The sequence below is a fragment of the Mizuhopecten yessoensis genome, unplaced genomic scaffold, assembly GCF_002113885.1.
Source record: "Mizuhopecten yessoensis strain PY_sf001 unplaced genomic scaffold, ASM211388v2 scaffold2691, whole genome shotgun sequence".
NCBI classification, from domain to species: Eukaryota; Metazoa; Mollusca; class Bivalvia; order Pectinida; family Pectinidae; genus Mizuhopecten; species Mizuhopecten yessoensis.
This window is the reverse complement of record NW_018404672.1, coordinates 385,226-400,011: the sequence shown is the minus strand read 5'-3', so window position 1 is coordinate 400,011 and position 14,786 is coordinate 385,226. Positions and strand designations below refer to the sequence as shown.

At 36.7% G+C, this 14,786-nt stretch overlaps 1 protein-coding gene across 1 annotated transcript in view; it reads right to left on the bottom strand.

The window, feature by feature from the left end:
- Nucleotides 1-8,463: 8,463 nt before the first annotated feature.
- Nucleotides 8,464-14,786, bottom strand: part of LOC110446421 (trafficking protein particle complex subunit 9-like) — a 39,541-nt gene continuing 33,218 nt past the window's right edge. Inside the window, exons 17-24 of the mRNA XM_021491563.1 lie at nt 13,987-14,033; nt 13,040-13,182; nt 12,324-12,434; nt 11,643-11,793; nt 10,778-10,871; nt 10,006-10,104; nt 9,402-9,526; nt 8,464-9,047 (exon numbers count right to left, since the gene is read on the bottom strand). Coding sequence (XP_021347238.1) covers nt 8,880-9,047; nt 9,402-9,526; nt 10,006-10,104; nt 10,778-10,871; nt 11,643-11,793; nt 12,324-12,434; nt 13,040-13,182; nt 13,987-14,033 — 938 coding nt within the window. The 3' untranslated portion in view covers nt 8,464-8,879. The remainder of the gene's footprint in view (nt 9,048-9,401; nt 9,527-10,005; nt 10,105-10,777; nt 10,872-11,642; nt 11,794-12,323; nt 12,435-13,039; nt 13,183-13,986; nt 14,034-14,786) is intronic.

Below are 14,786 nucleotides of genomic sequence, written 5' to 3'. Positions count from 1 at the left end.
AATACCCACAACATATTTAAGTCACCTGATATACATAAGGCTTAACAAACACTAATCTGTACTGAAGTCTTGTTCAAATGGACACCTGAAAAATCACGAAACTTCATTTCAACTGATTAGGAAAATAATTCACGAATTACAAAAGCAAGTCAAAAGATAATTTTTCTTATATATTGTTATTGTTGAAGCCGCACGCTCAAATTTGCTAGTCACAGACAGGATATTTATTCAAATGTGATTTATATAAGACTTGCTTTGCTATATGCCTCAGTATGATAAACTAATGTAAGGATTTAAAAAAAACCACCAATATTCTGAGAAAGTGTGAAAGCAAATCCAAATACAATCCACTGCGTCAATAACGACCACATTGGCTCTTAAATGGGTGATCTCAGCACTAATTGTGTAGAAATTAATACAAAATTCTCTTTTAAGTCTTAAATATCTAGTACATTTATAAATTGCGTAGTAAAACGGTGATTTCAAGACTTGTTAACACACATGCTAAACTAAGTCTAGGAAAGATTACTGGATTCTTGGGTGTTCATTTAATATATCTGACATAAACACACATCATACTTATTTGTTATTTATGATATTTTTTCAGAACCATACTTACTTCAATTTTGCTATAAATTGATACTAACAGAAATGAAGAACGTCTAAAACTCAAAAGCATAGGAAAATATTTTCCAAAATACCATGGCTGTGCAAACTACAAAATAAAATATTGGATTCATGATTTGAATGGCGTAAATACTGTAAACTATTAACAAAATCACTCACATGAGGCTGTATTTGATGGAGAAATAATTTCAACAGAACTACGAATTAAGTCACAATATATCAGTTAGTTATAAGACAAGCACCTGTTCCCGACAGAGTGACAGACATTGCCCACTTATCATGCCAGTTTAATTTACCTTTCAACAAATGCAGGTTCTTTGGAATGTGAGTGTTTTTTACTTATTGTGCATATACTGCAGGAGATTATAATTCACTGTAAAATTTTGCTGGGTGTTTTATTTCACCTGATCATTGATGGCCACAAATATATCAAAATTAAATCCCTCACAAATAATACGAATTCTACAAGATGTGAAGCCAGGACACAACGATAGATGATTTTACAGTATCACTTTTTTCTTAAACATACCATTCAGCATTGCTGAAGTGTTCAGACAAAATGAAAAATCTTTCTCTATTACACGATGAGTAGAAATTATCATATTTTTTGTTGTTGCCTTTTTTACATTTCACACTTTTCATTGATGAACTTATTGAAATCTAGTAACCAATTTAATTAAGTTCCAATGAGGGTCAACATGACCACGTCAATATAGACCATCGGATGACAGCTTCATACTGGTTTATCTTAAATTGACATGTGGTCCATCACATAATGTCGTGACCTGTACACATGACGCCTTCCACCAGATGGATGGGCTAATAGAATCTTTCCCAACATGGGATTAAGACAGAAACTCTACCATAAGATGCACAAAGCGGGGAATAATTCATTTTCTCCCACCTCAAAATGAAGTTGTGGTTGTGGTTGCATGAAACTCAAACACTGATAGCATTGTTTTCAGGCAGACCCACTTTATTATCTTACTTGGTTGGCAGAGGTTGACATGACGTCATACAGTTGTTATACCTGGGGATTCCCCTTGTCTTTACCCTATGGTGGGACAGAGAAATCTTTCCCTGACCAGGAGTGTGGATATCTCTGTCATATGGGGGGGGGGGGGGGGGGGGAAATTCTCCCACCTTCCACTGAATTTTTCTCCTGTTTCAGTTTTTTAATGGGAGAGGCCAATTGCAAAACAGGAAAAAACAAAGATCAAAAATACTTTTGAAAGGATGGGAGAAAACGAATCTTTCTTTACCTTCAGAGTGTGCCGGCAAAATCTGAACTCTCAGGATGAGATACTCGAAAGTCTTAACCCTTGGCTCGTAACAAGCCTCAGNCGTCATTACAGCGACATACCGCCCAGACTAATCCAGGGTATGTACTTATATATAAACTTTACATTACAACAATGATGAAAACAATCATAAAACTACTATTTAACACTCTTGTTGGCCCGGATGTAAGTGTGCAGGGGTCTTGATGTGGGAGGAAACCGGAGTAACCAAAGAAAAAACCAACGTGGTCGGGCAGGTGACCCCATACCTTTTCACGTTCGATTGGGGAATCGAACCCCGTCCACCTTGGTGAAAGGAAAATGCGCTATCCACGGCTCCACCCAGCCAGGGACAGATTTTGCTGTCAAATCCTCAGAGTAAGGGAAGATTCTATAAGTGACACGTTCGTGTTTACTCGTGAGCAATCATGTGGTAAAGTGTGGACAATTATTTGACACTCTCCAGGTGACATGGGGACAATTATATGACACCCCCTCGGTGAAGTGTGGACATGTGATCCACAGCCACCAGCCACCCCGTACATAACATAAGGTACCTTTGCACTGCCTGGACTTGGAAAGCCTTCACCATAGAGATTTACAATAAAATCATAAATTTTCGTGGGACATTAAATTTCGTTTATTTCGTGGATAACAAAAATCAACAAAATCAAATCCCCACGAAAACATAAATTTGGTATGATAAAGATAGGGGAAAGTCAGAAATCAGCAAAATATAATGTCCTTGAAACAGGCTAAATATAATGTCCTTGAAACAGGCTAGTATATGAAAACCACAAAATTTTAACCCTACAAAAATAAATGATTCTACAGTATTATTGCATCATCCCATATTAAAACTTATAACATCATAATAATAATTATTTACAAACAATGATCTGGGTCAACAATGTAACAGAATCAAGCCAGCAGAATACAGTGTCTCAGCTGATAATATTTATATATGTTTTAGTAAAACTAATGAGGTCTCTATGTAATCCCTAACCTAACATATACATAGTCCCTATACTAACCTATACATGCACACATGAACTAGAAAATTGGTTCTTCCCACTCTCAACTACCAAGAAAACATTAAAAAAATGCATGAATTTTTTAAGAACTTATCAATTCAAAATTGAGATACCGTAAATAAATGTGCCCCTGATTTCGAACATATTTCACAACTTTCTCCGTCTTGAAATCCACTACATATTTAAGACAAAAGGTTACCGAACATACCTGGGATTCGTGTAAGTGTTACCTACCTTATCGAGATTTAAGGCTGTATGCTATTTTACATACCTGGGATTTGTGTAAGGGTTACCTACCTTATCAGCTATTCCTTTTTTCTACCTTATCAGCTATTCCTTTTTTATCACTATCCAACAATTTAGAGTTATCCAAGTATAATCAATGCCTGGAGTATTTGCATATAATGAATCCTGGAATAAAACTCATCTGCTCAATCAAATGCAACTGTTTGGATTTTTTTCTTCTGTTTTTTTTTTCTTCATTCTTTAAACAGTGCTTCCCTTGTCACATCTACCATTTACCCATAACCTTGTGTCGTGATGTATGAATTAATTGTACTGATTGGCCATTAAGACTACTGTGTGGCCCTGTATGAATTTATTGTCTAAATGGGCTGTTAAGACTACTGTGCGGCCCTGTATGAATTTATTGTACTGATTGGCCATTAAGACTACTGTGTAGCCCTGTATGAACTTATTGTACTGACGGGCCATTAAGACTACTGTGTGGCCCAGTATGAACTTATTGTCTGAATGGTCTGTTAAGACTACTGTGTGGCACTGTATGAATTCATTTTATTGATGGGCCATTAAGACTACTGTGTGGCCCTGTATGAACTTTGTGTTGATGGGCTGTTAAGACTACTGTGTGGCCCTGTATGACTGTGTTCTGTTGAGGTCTGTTAAGACTACTGTGTGACACTGTATGAATTCATTTTATTGATGGGCCATTAAGACTACTGTGTGGCCCTGTATGAACTTTGTGTTGATGGGCTGTTAAGACTACTGTGTGGCCCTGTATGACTGTGTTCTGTTGATGGGCTGTTAAGACTACTGTGTGACACTGTATGAATTCATTGTATTGATGGGCCATTAAGACTACTGTGTGGCACTGTATGAATTCATTGTATTGATTGGCCATTAAGACTACTGTGTGACACTGTATGAATTCATTGTATTGACGGGCCATTAAGACTACTGTGTGGCACTGTATGAATTTATTGTATTGACGGGCCATTAAGACTACTGTGTGGCACTGTATGACTGTGTTCTGTTGATGGGCTGTTGAGACTACTGTGTGACACTGTATGAATTCATTTTATTGATGGGCCATTAAGACTACTGTGTGGCCCTGTATGAACTTATTGTATTGATGGGCCATTAAGACCACTGTGTGGCCCTGTATGAACTTATTGTACTGATGGGCCATTAAGACTATTGTGTGGCCCTGTATGAAGTTATTGTACTGATGGCCCATTAAGACTACTGTGTGGCCCTGTATGACTGTGTTGTGTTGCTTCACTGTAAAGACTACTGTGTGGCCCTGTATGAACTTTGTGTTGATGGGCTGTTAACACTACTATGTGGCCCAGTATGAATTCATTGTCCTGATGGGCCATTAAGACTACTGTGTGGCCCTGTATGAATTCATTGTCCTGATGGGCCATTAAGACTACTGTGTGGCACTGTATGAATTCATTGTATTGATGGGCCATTAAGACTACTGTGTGGCCCTGTATGAATTCATTGTCCTGATGGGCCATTAAGACTACTGTGTGGCCCTGTATGAATTCATTGTCCTGATGGGCCATTAAGACTACTGTGTGGCCCTGTATGACTGTGTTGTGTTGATTGACTGTAAAGACTACTGTGTGGCCCTTTGTGAATTTGTTGTCCTAATGGGCCATTTAGACTACTGTGTGGCCCTGTATGAATTTATGGTATTGATCAGTGTTAAAGACGACACTACATGTCCAAATTAGGGACACAAGTACAAACTGGACATATTTTCAGTGTGAATCTCTTCTGGAACAGACATTTTAATGTAAAGTAACATAAAGCCTTAAAATATAAGCAATGTGACAAAATCTAAGTAGGCATACAAAGATTTGATAATATATTTGTACAAGATCAGTACGTTATAAATAAGGTTATCCTAGCACCACCACAACAGTCATCTGACCTTGTATCTGCAGACCCCCCCCCACCCCCCGAAAAAACCCACATACACCGAGTATCTTAATCATGACTCGGAATGTGACATAACAATTTGTAATGCTTAGATATCAGAATTATTCACAAGTTCATATTAACTTACATAATTATTAAATCAAGTTTACGATAAATCACAAACTTATTATAAAACAAGTTTTTAACATAATTTCAGCTCTTACCACATAATAGCAGTTACACCCAATAATTGTAATCTTTTTATTGTTCCAGCTTAAATATGTTGCGGTGTTTGACACCATCATTTAAAGCTATTTCAGTTGCACTTAACGCCCTCAACAAAACCAGCCCTCATTGTGTTTCAATGTTACTTTGGGTTTATACATAAACAACATCAACTACAGAATGAATCATCATTGAATACAAGAACCTGTTTATTTACTATAGTGTGCAGACCAACCAGTTTGCCTACTTTTTAGGTGTAAAAGTCGGGCTAGTGACCAAAGGGTTGCGGGAGCAAGTCACAGCATGGCACCGTGTTGAATCTTTGAGCAAGATACTTTACTCCGCTTGTTCCAGTCTACTCAGCTGTAAATGAGTATGTGGTTGGGCAGTGCTAGAATTGTTGAATGCTAGCTGTGAGCGCCGAAATGGCAGCTCCGGCTGTATGCTCACCAGGGAGTTGAGAAAGATATTAGCTGGTTGGAAAGGCCCTATAACCACGGATAATAATTTGTGAACCGCTTTGAGACGACCTACGAACTAGGTTGTGGTAAAGCAGTATATAAGAACCTCAAATCATCATTATTATTATTATTAATAGTTCAGGGGAAAAAACGTGAGAGACCTGTAAATGTTAATGCAGGCCTTGTAAGTCTTTCCCAAGGCTGGCCAGAAATAAACATCAAATCACTAGGACTGCAACAATAAATCATGTCTTATCATATCGTGATACTTCCTTGTGTATCCTGTCAAACTGTTTGGTTTGCCTGTACAATAACAATACCGAAATCATCAATCAGTTTTTATTAAACTCTAAAAAGTACCTTTTTTTTTAATCTTTCAGTAAAGATGTCGCCTACTATGCAGTCATTCCAAAAAAGTTATAAAAATCATAGAAAAACATCTTTCGATAGTTTGTACTTTTGAAGTCTATGACCAAACTCAATACTATCCTGAACTCAATCATTATGAAAGTGAACTTTTAAGTGAATATTTGTACTGCGACACGTATTTCATCGTAAGCATTGTACTGTGACACGTATCGTATCTTGAGGTACGCGTATCGCTGCAGCTCTACAAATCACTAGGTTCTTCTTTATTTCATACAGGAACAACCCTTCCAGCTGGTCAATTCGTTTTGAACGCACTAAATGAAAGCAGCTAAAAGTAAGTAGATATTGATTGAGTAATAGAAGAAAGTGGATGAGACATTGAACCTGAGATGATACTCTGTTTTATGTATTGTTATGAACCTCAAGGTAGGAGGAACAGATCATCAGGTAGGCTTACACAAACATCTGAATCAATCATTGAGCTTTTTACAATAATTTACATGGATAAAAAAAAAAAAAAGATACAGCATGAGGAATAATTTTGTGTTCAATTTGCACAAATCACATTTTATCATAATTACATGGTTAAGTAATGCATTACTTTTTACACATGGCAACAATTCAAAATGCATAATTATTATAATAAATTTATCTTACATATCCTATTTATGTACATGCATGTATTATCTAGGAAATATCACAACGTTTGATATCACAATTTCATGTCACCTCTCTCATACAAGGTATATATATCGGGTGAGATTTTCATGCATGCTAGACCAAGATTTCTGCATTTCGGGCGGTGCTAGAAAATTGTCTCCAATCCACTGCCCTAGATCACACGTATGTGATGCATTATGTATACCATGAAATTTTCACCACCGACACAGACAGGAACACTTTGGGAAGGACAATAAGGGAGGTAGCAGGAATGTCACCTTAGCAAAATGCCTTGAGAAATGCAACTGCTTCCATTACCAGGACAGTGTTGTTTAATTTCAGAAAGGATGAAAGAAAAAAAAACAAATTCTGTAAGGGGTCAGGTTTTGGGTCCATTTTCTTTTTTTTTTAAATTTTTGGTAACCATGGTTTTCACAAGACTGAAATCTGAGAAAACTTTTGTTCACATTATTAAATTTGCAACATTTTATTACAATTACAACTGTAACATCGTTTAAAAGGAAGGCGGGCTTGAATTCACCCCCTGGGACTTAGCCTGAGAAATGAGGGTAGAGAACAGGACTTTCACTCCTGAAGGAGTAGTTGTTATAAACGGACTGACATTAACATTAGCGATGCAAAATGATAATAAGTTTTTTTCACAAACTCGAAAACATAAGAGATTGTTTCCCGCTGTTTTTTGGCAATAGTTTGCCAAATGATATTTTGACAATATTTCACTACCTGATTTTTCGGCTAAATTTCACTACTTAAAAGACATATGTTTGGGGCTATTTCTTCAAAGACAAAGCAAATCTGAAAGTTTTCCGTAAGTACAAGGAATTAAGTAAACTATTAAACATACTAATAAGCTTTGAAGAATATAATGTATAGTTTTAGGCTTTGTTTGGGCCTATTCCGTCTTTTCGTATTGCAGAGTTATCTGCTCTTGTGAGCAGGTATTGATTGTTATGTCATTTGTTTGTGAGAGTAACGTCATAAATTTAAAAAAAAACGACGTAATTTTCTCACACAAACCAATGACGTAACAATCAATACCTGCTCACAAGAGAAGATAACTCTGCAATACGCAAAGATGATTCTTATGATTTTTATGAGGATCATTTGAAAAACAGAAAATGTTACCAGTCTGGTTGTGGATATTAACTGTACACATCGAGGCAAGGTAAAAGATGCAAACCCTTTAATTAGAAAGTACACCCACCTTAAACCACACAAAAAACGTGCCCCTGGTTAGCTTATAACCTTTAGTGATCGGATATTTAAGCGTGTCACAATGAGATTTTTTAATAACACCATCATGTTGGGATGTTATGTAATCCATTTTTAAACATCCTTAACTGATTCACCCCTGAAATTTCATAATGAACTATTCCAACCTTTGAATTGGAAGAGTTCAAAAGTGTCTTCAGGGGGGAATGAGTTAAATGACCCGAACCAAACATATCCCCTAATAATGCATTACAACGAGAAATGCAAGTCAATAATGCTTAAAAGTAGTGAAAATCAGCAGGAATCCCTCTTAACCATTTCACCACCTTAGACCATAATGGACTTATCACAATAAATGCAAGGAAGAGTCCACTAAAGTTACCTAGGAGTGAAAGGANTATTAAAAAAAAATTTTTTTTTTTTTTTTTTTTTTTTTTTATATATATGAGAGAATTATTCACCAGTGAACAATGCAATATGCAAAATATAAGTAACTTATAGTTAATGTTCCCAGTACAGTGCATAATACAAACGTAAATGCTAAAATAATTTTGGCGATTACGCAACTAATTTCGATTAAGCCCTTTGAAAAAATGCAGCAAAAAAAAGCAATTTGGATTTGAAACCTTGCAAATGAAAATTATCAAGTTAGAAAAGATATCAGCCTTTTTTCCATTTAATGTTATGGATACCTGGTATTGAAAAATATATGGTACTGAAATTTGAAATGCAAAGTAAAATTGAATATAAATCTACTTATATGAAAGGTTTTATGCTAGTTTTAGGAAGAAAGGAAGAAGCAGATGTGACAATCCTCCGAATCATTCCTCGTCCATCACCTGAACTTGTATATCATGGCACTTCCATATATGGTCACTGTCCCCGTCTTGGCCTTTTTCTGTAGCGACACACTTGACATTGACCCTATAGGTACCACTGTAGTGGAACAGGTAGGATGTTTTGCAGTGGGCGCTGTCCTCCCCTCCGACCTGGTCTCAGAAAATCAAGGTTTATGTTAGTAAAACCATTATCATATTTGCCAACTTTTTGAATTTTCCGCATGCTCAGAATTAAAAGCATAAATAAAATGTGTGTATGTACACTATAAGGGAAAATAAAGCATTTTTTGCTGAGCTGTTCTTTCAGATTTCTCATCAGATCTTCGAAAATAGGAATAGTTTAGCAAATCCACTGGTTGAAAATTCTCAGTTTTAGGGTCCGAAATCGGGAGTCTCCCTCCAAAAATAGGGAGAGTTGGTTAGTATGTACTATTTGTAATAAGAAACTTTTCTCATATCAACAATATTTACAGTCTTCAAGCATCAATTAAAGTTTGTACTTACATTAGTTAGTTGGTATGATTGGGAACCCAGCACTGTAACTAGGTCAATGTCCCGAGAGTGACCAGAGGTGTGGTCAGTCAGCAGTCCACAACTGACCGCCAGTCCAGCACTTGTGTAACTTACACCTGTAGGAATAACACAGAGTGTAGGAGTTTGATAGAAGACTCTACGTAGTTTACTTCAGGTCTAAATACACTGTAACATTCTCAGGTATAAATCCTGGCGGACCTGCAAATTTTTATGCAGGCCTTGCAAGGCTTTGTCAAGGCTGGCCTGAAAGCAGCATCAGATTACTAGGTACAACCTTATTTCATAAATGAAACACTCTAGTCCAACTGCTTGGATCGCGATAAACAAATGCAGCCTATACTTCTCGGTACTGTTTACTATAAATGTTTAGTTTTTAGACAAGCGTTGAAATTGCCCTTGAAAGAGCAGAAATACAATGGGGGGAAAAGGTTTTCAGATTTACCATTTCACACATTCATGTATCTTTGAAGTCTTTTATGGCTCAAAAGGAATTGATTTATTATCTGTTGCCAGGAATATGTTTGTTACAGCTACCTCGACCGTTACATATAAAACATTCTCCTCCGACACTTACCGGCACGGAAGGTGATTAGGATTTCGATGTTGACGACTTTGCCCGTACAGACTACGGGAATGGAATAAGCTGAGCAGGACTGGTCGTTAACGCTTACGTCTGTAAAACAACCAGAAGTACAATTGTCATTTAAGACTATCTAACTCTACATCCCCACTCTTTATTCGTGTTCGCAATAGATTCATGTGGTGCTGTAGTAAATTGAACATAGTGCAACAGCTTGTGAAAAGATTCATGTAGCACAACCAGTAAGTGTTTAAATGTCACATTTCGATGACTAGTACGGTATGTACTCTATCATCTTCATCAGACAAATGACCAATGAAGCGTATGTAACAAAACGAAAAAAACCTGGCTGAATCGAGCATTTTGGTATATATATAACAACTAATTGTACAAAAGCTTACAGCGTAGCCGAATCGACATCAATTTTTTCGTGGACAACTTGTACATATCTTACACCTTTGTGTGCATACCCTTCACTAGGTCACAGAGTACTGTACTTGTCATCGAAACATCACATATAAGCACTTAAGGGTTGTGCTGCATAAATATTTTCACAATCCACACTTACCAACCTGAAGAAAATGTTTAGAAATAGTGGAACAACACCAATTTAAATTGTGTGCTTTTGCTTGTATATATATTCTTATTTAATTTAATGATCTTTTTTGAAAATTTCTGATGGTTTTATTATAAATGCAGTGAAGCACATTTCTATGGGGTAAAAATCATAAACTTCAGAACCACAAGACCCCAACCCAAGACTCACTCCAAGAGACATCGGACACTTTGATGAGCTCTAGTTGCTGTTGTGACCAAGTCAGATGCTCCGTCGCCATCTTCCCGCAACTCTTCGTCCCACACTGAGCAGCCGAGGTTAAGGTAGGTAAATTTTCATGCTTTTAATTTTGGGGCTATGTGTAGCCAATACTGAATGTCAGTGATGCTTTTTTAGTTAGTCAGGGGATTTATGTCTTTGCAACCAGCAAAGTCAAATGATAATTTCAACTGGTGATGAGTAAACTGATAAGGCATATTTTACAGGGAGATTGAAATCATGTGATAACGTTACAGTCTTTTATACCTAAGCCTGAGGGCATGACAACCAGGGCTAAACCCTTTCACCACTGTAGACTACAATTGGACTCATCCATAACACTGCATGGAAGAGCCTACTGAAGTTACATAGGGGTGAAAGGGTTGAACCAGAGGTACCGAGGAAGACACTACCAATTAGAATACAAGGGGAAAATATTAAAGTGTTGCAATGGGGGACAGAATATCAGTTACAGTTGCTTTGGTGTTCTAAAACACAGAAACAAATCCACAATTCCACAAAGAGACCCTAATTAGAGACCTCGGTTGTAGGTATCTTTGAAAACTTAAGTATCTTAAACAAAATTTGGCACCATTTCATCTTGTAAAATTTCAGGATATCATTCATTGTTCCAAAATAAACCATTGTTATTCTGACATTGTTCAAGGAAGTGTACAGCAACTACAAACTTAGACCATCATCACCAGCCATTTCACCCCTGAAAACACAGTTGAACTCCTCCAATTCAAAGATTGGAATAGTTCATTATGAAATTTCAGGGGTGAATGAGTTGAGTGTTATTCTCAGACAAGGATACCATTGACCACAGTATGTGGATGAAGCCGTCCAGGTGTTGGCTGTAATGGCTGATGGTTGGAGGAGGAGGCTTGGTCATCTGAAGGCGGTCAGCCACGTCCAGCTCTGGGGCAGGGTCAGGAAACTTACACTTTTCTATCTGTATTGTGAGCCTGCAGACAGACATTGTAGTCAATAGACCAATATTACAGACACATCTTTTTATAAACAGTTAGATAGGCACTGTGTTCACAGTCATTAGTTCCAAAAATAAGTTCATAATTTATTTTTCATTTCCCTTACACAACACTGGTCTATTGTTAAATATTTGTGTATATTATATACAGGATTTTTTTTTAGCTGTAGTTAAATTTTACGCATTTTTTACCCTCCATAATATTTGTTTATGAAGGCGAATTTATCATTACAGCGAACATTTGTAAACAACATGATATACATAGTAATTTAATGTGACGGGCAAATTTATTATGTGGCGAAAAATGGATTTTAACATCAAAGGCTCAAAATTTGACTGGGTGAAAAATGCTCGGTATACCGTACATATAAAAAGTAACAACTTCACAAAGCTATCCATTTTTCTGGTATACCTCTATACAGGAACCTGTGTATCTGTTAAGGTTTTAGGTTTGAAGCTGTCTTTGATATTACATAACTATTTATGACAGAGAAATGTGTAGCGTACCTGCGTATCTGTTTGGGTTCTAACTTAAAGCTGTCGTCGATGTTATATTGCATTTCCACCTGCTGACTGCACACATTACATACATCAAACGCCAGCACACAGTGGTCGGGGCTGAGAAATACAGGTCAATATTGGTACATACATTTTCTGATGCATACAAATACAGATAAATACAGATATATTTAGACCACTCATAGTTAATTAGTGAAATAGAAAACTGTTGAGAAAAGTCAATGAACTCCTCATTCACAGTCATTCATTCTCCTTGTATTTAAACATTCATTATTTTGAAAGTGGTTCCATTGAAACATCAAATTCCTTGAAAGATGTTCAACAGTCTCAAGATCATAAATAGTGTTACTTTCTAAACAGTTACAATGAATTTAACCAGTATGACTGGTAGATATGTTGGTCAGGGTTGATTCTGTTTAATATATATAACCAGAGATGTATGGTTTTATATTTTTTAATGTATTGACTATGCTACAGCTAACCAACAGAATGGTGGGAACTTCCCATGAACAAACAGATAAATATACATATAAGTATGCATAGATACATTCAAACACATGGAGATTCATATAAATACGGATATATAGCAATTGCATGTAAAAACATTTAAAACAATTCAAAAGATAACATTCTATCCTGAACTTTCATTTCCCATTGACCTCAGGCTTGTGACCTGTTAATGACCCTTCAGTGACCTGACTGACCTTTCTGAAGGAAGAGCTTCCCAGGAATGGAAGATGACGGAGGGGAGGATATCAACACTGAAGGCCACGGCACAGTGTCGACAGTATCCAGCCTCTAACCCAGGGCCTCCACTGTACTCCACTCTCAACAACGACTCCACACACTGTAAAGGATAAATGTATCTGATAAAGGGAGATAAATGATAACAAAGGGACATAACCAAACAAGGGAGATAAGTACATCAGATAAAGGGAGATAAATGTCAACAAAGGGACATAACTCAAACAAGGGAAATAAATACATCAGATAAAGGGAGATATATGATAACAAAGGGACATAAATCAAACAAGGGAAATAAATACATCAGATAAAGGGAGATAAGTATATAAGAGATGATAGGAGATAACGCCAATGTTTTTAAACATGTTCATAAACATGGAATGTCGAGATGCTGTAGTTTTGCGTTTTATTTGTATCAAAGAATTAATAGGTGATAAAATGAAATTTGAACACTATGAAGTAGACGATGTTTTGATGTTGGATTTCTCTGTTACTTGGAGGTATCCAAGTTTTTAGGGTTCGAATTATCAGAGTTTTATTTGCTAAGATAAAGAAGAGATTTGGCCAGGACAAAAGAAATACTTCGAGATAAACAGAGTCTACAAGTTATAAGAGTTCGAGATAACGAGTTTCTACTTTATAAAGAAATATTGCAAACTAGCAAAAGCCAGCATTTTAGTTTCAGTCAGGCACCCCTGGTCCCCTTGATATGCATGTGCCGGATGTTCCTGAGGTCAGATTTGACTTAGACTGAGCCTGTCTTTTTCTTTTCATGTTCAGCTGGTTGATATTTCTGTATATAACATCAAGTCTGTTTAGGATTGTATGAACATTTCAATAGCACAGCAGAAAATTTTATTTTTTATCTCTGCCTATAGCCGAGACTTTTTTTGAATTTTTGGCTCACCTTAGAATCATACTCATCAGGATTGGAGTGTTCGGAAGACTGTGACCCTATAACAGTGGAAGCAGACAAATGTTAGTGAAATTTGATACATAATAATGGACTCAAATTTTTCAAAGGACATTATTCTCATAAAATAACATGTAAAACGAAGGTTTTGGAAGGCAACCCCTAGTAGAGTTGTCACGATTCACCGCGATGCACTTGTACCGCGATTATTAATGTTCGATTCGATTTACGATATATTTTCCGGATTTTCAATACGTCACCATTTGAATATTAGTGTATGCCGCTTCAGCCAAAATGTCTATGAGACGTTCAATTTCATTGGCTGATCTCTAAACCCCCAGCCAATCGGCTGCGAGGATGCCATTTTCACACAGCATTCATAACAAAATGGCAGACCGTGGTAAGGAAATGAAAATTTGTGTTGCTCCATGAAAAGTGTCCCAAAATGTCTATGAGACTTTCAATGTCATTGGCTGATCTCTAAACCCCCAGCCAATCGGCTGCGAGGATGCCATTTTCACACAGCATTCATAACAAAATGGCAGACCGTGGTAAGGAAATGAAAATTTGTGTTGCTCCATCAAAAGTGTGGAAACACTTCGGGTTTGCGTGTATCGACTGCTTATATATTTCATTTTTTAAAAATATTTTAACATAAAGGTGTATCGAATCAAAATAATCGAATCGTGGTACAAATATCGAGATACGTATCGAATCGTGGGTAAAGTGTATCGTGACAGCTCTAACCCATAGTGATTTTTTTATTTAACAAACTGTACACTTATCTCAGGATC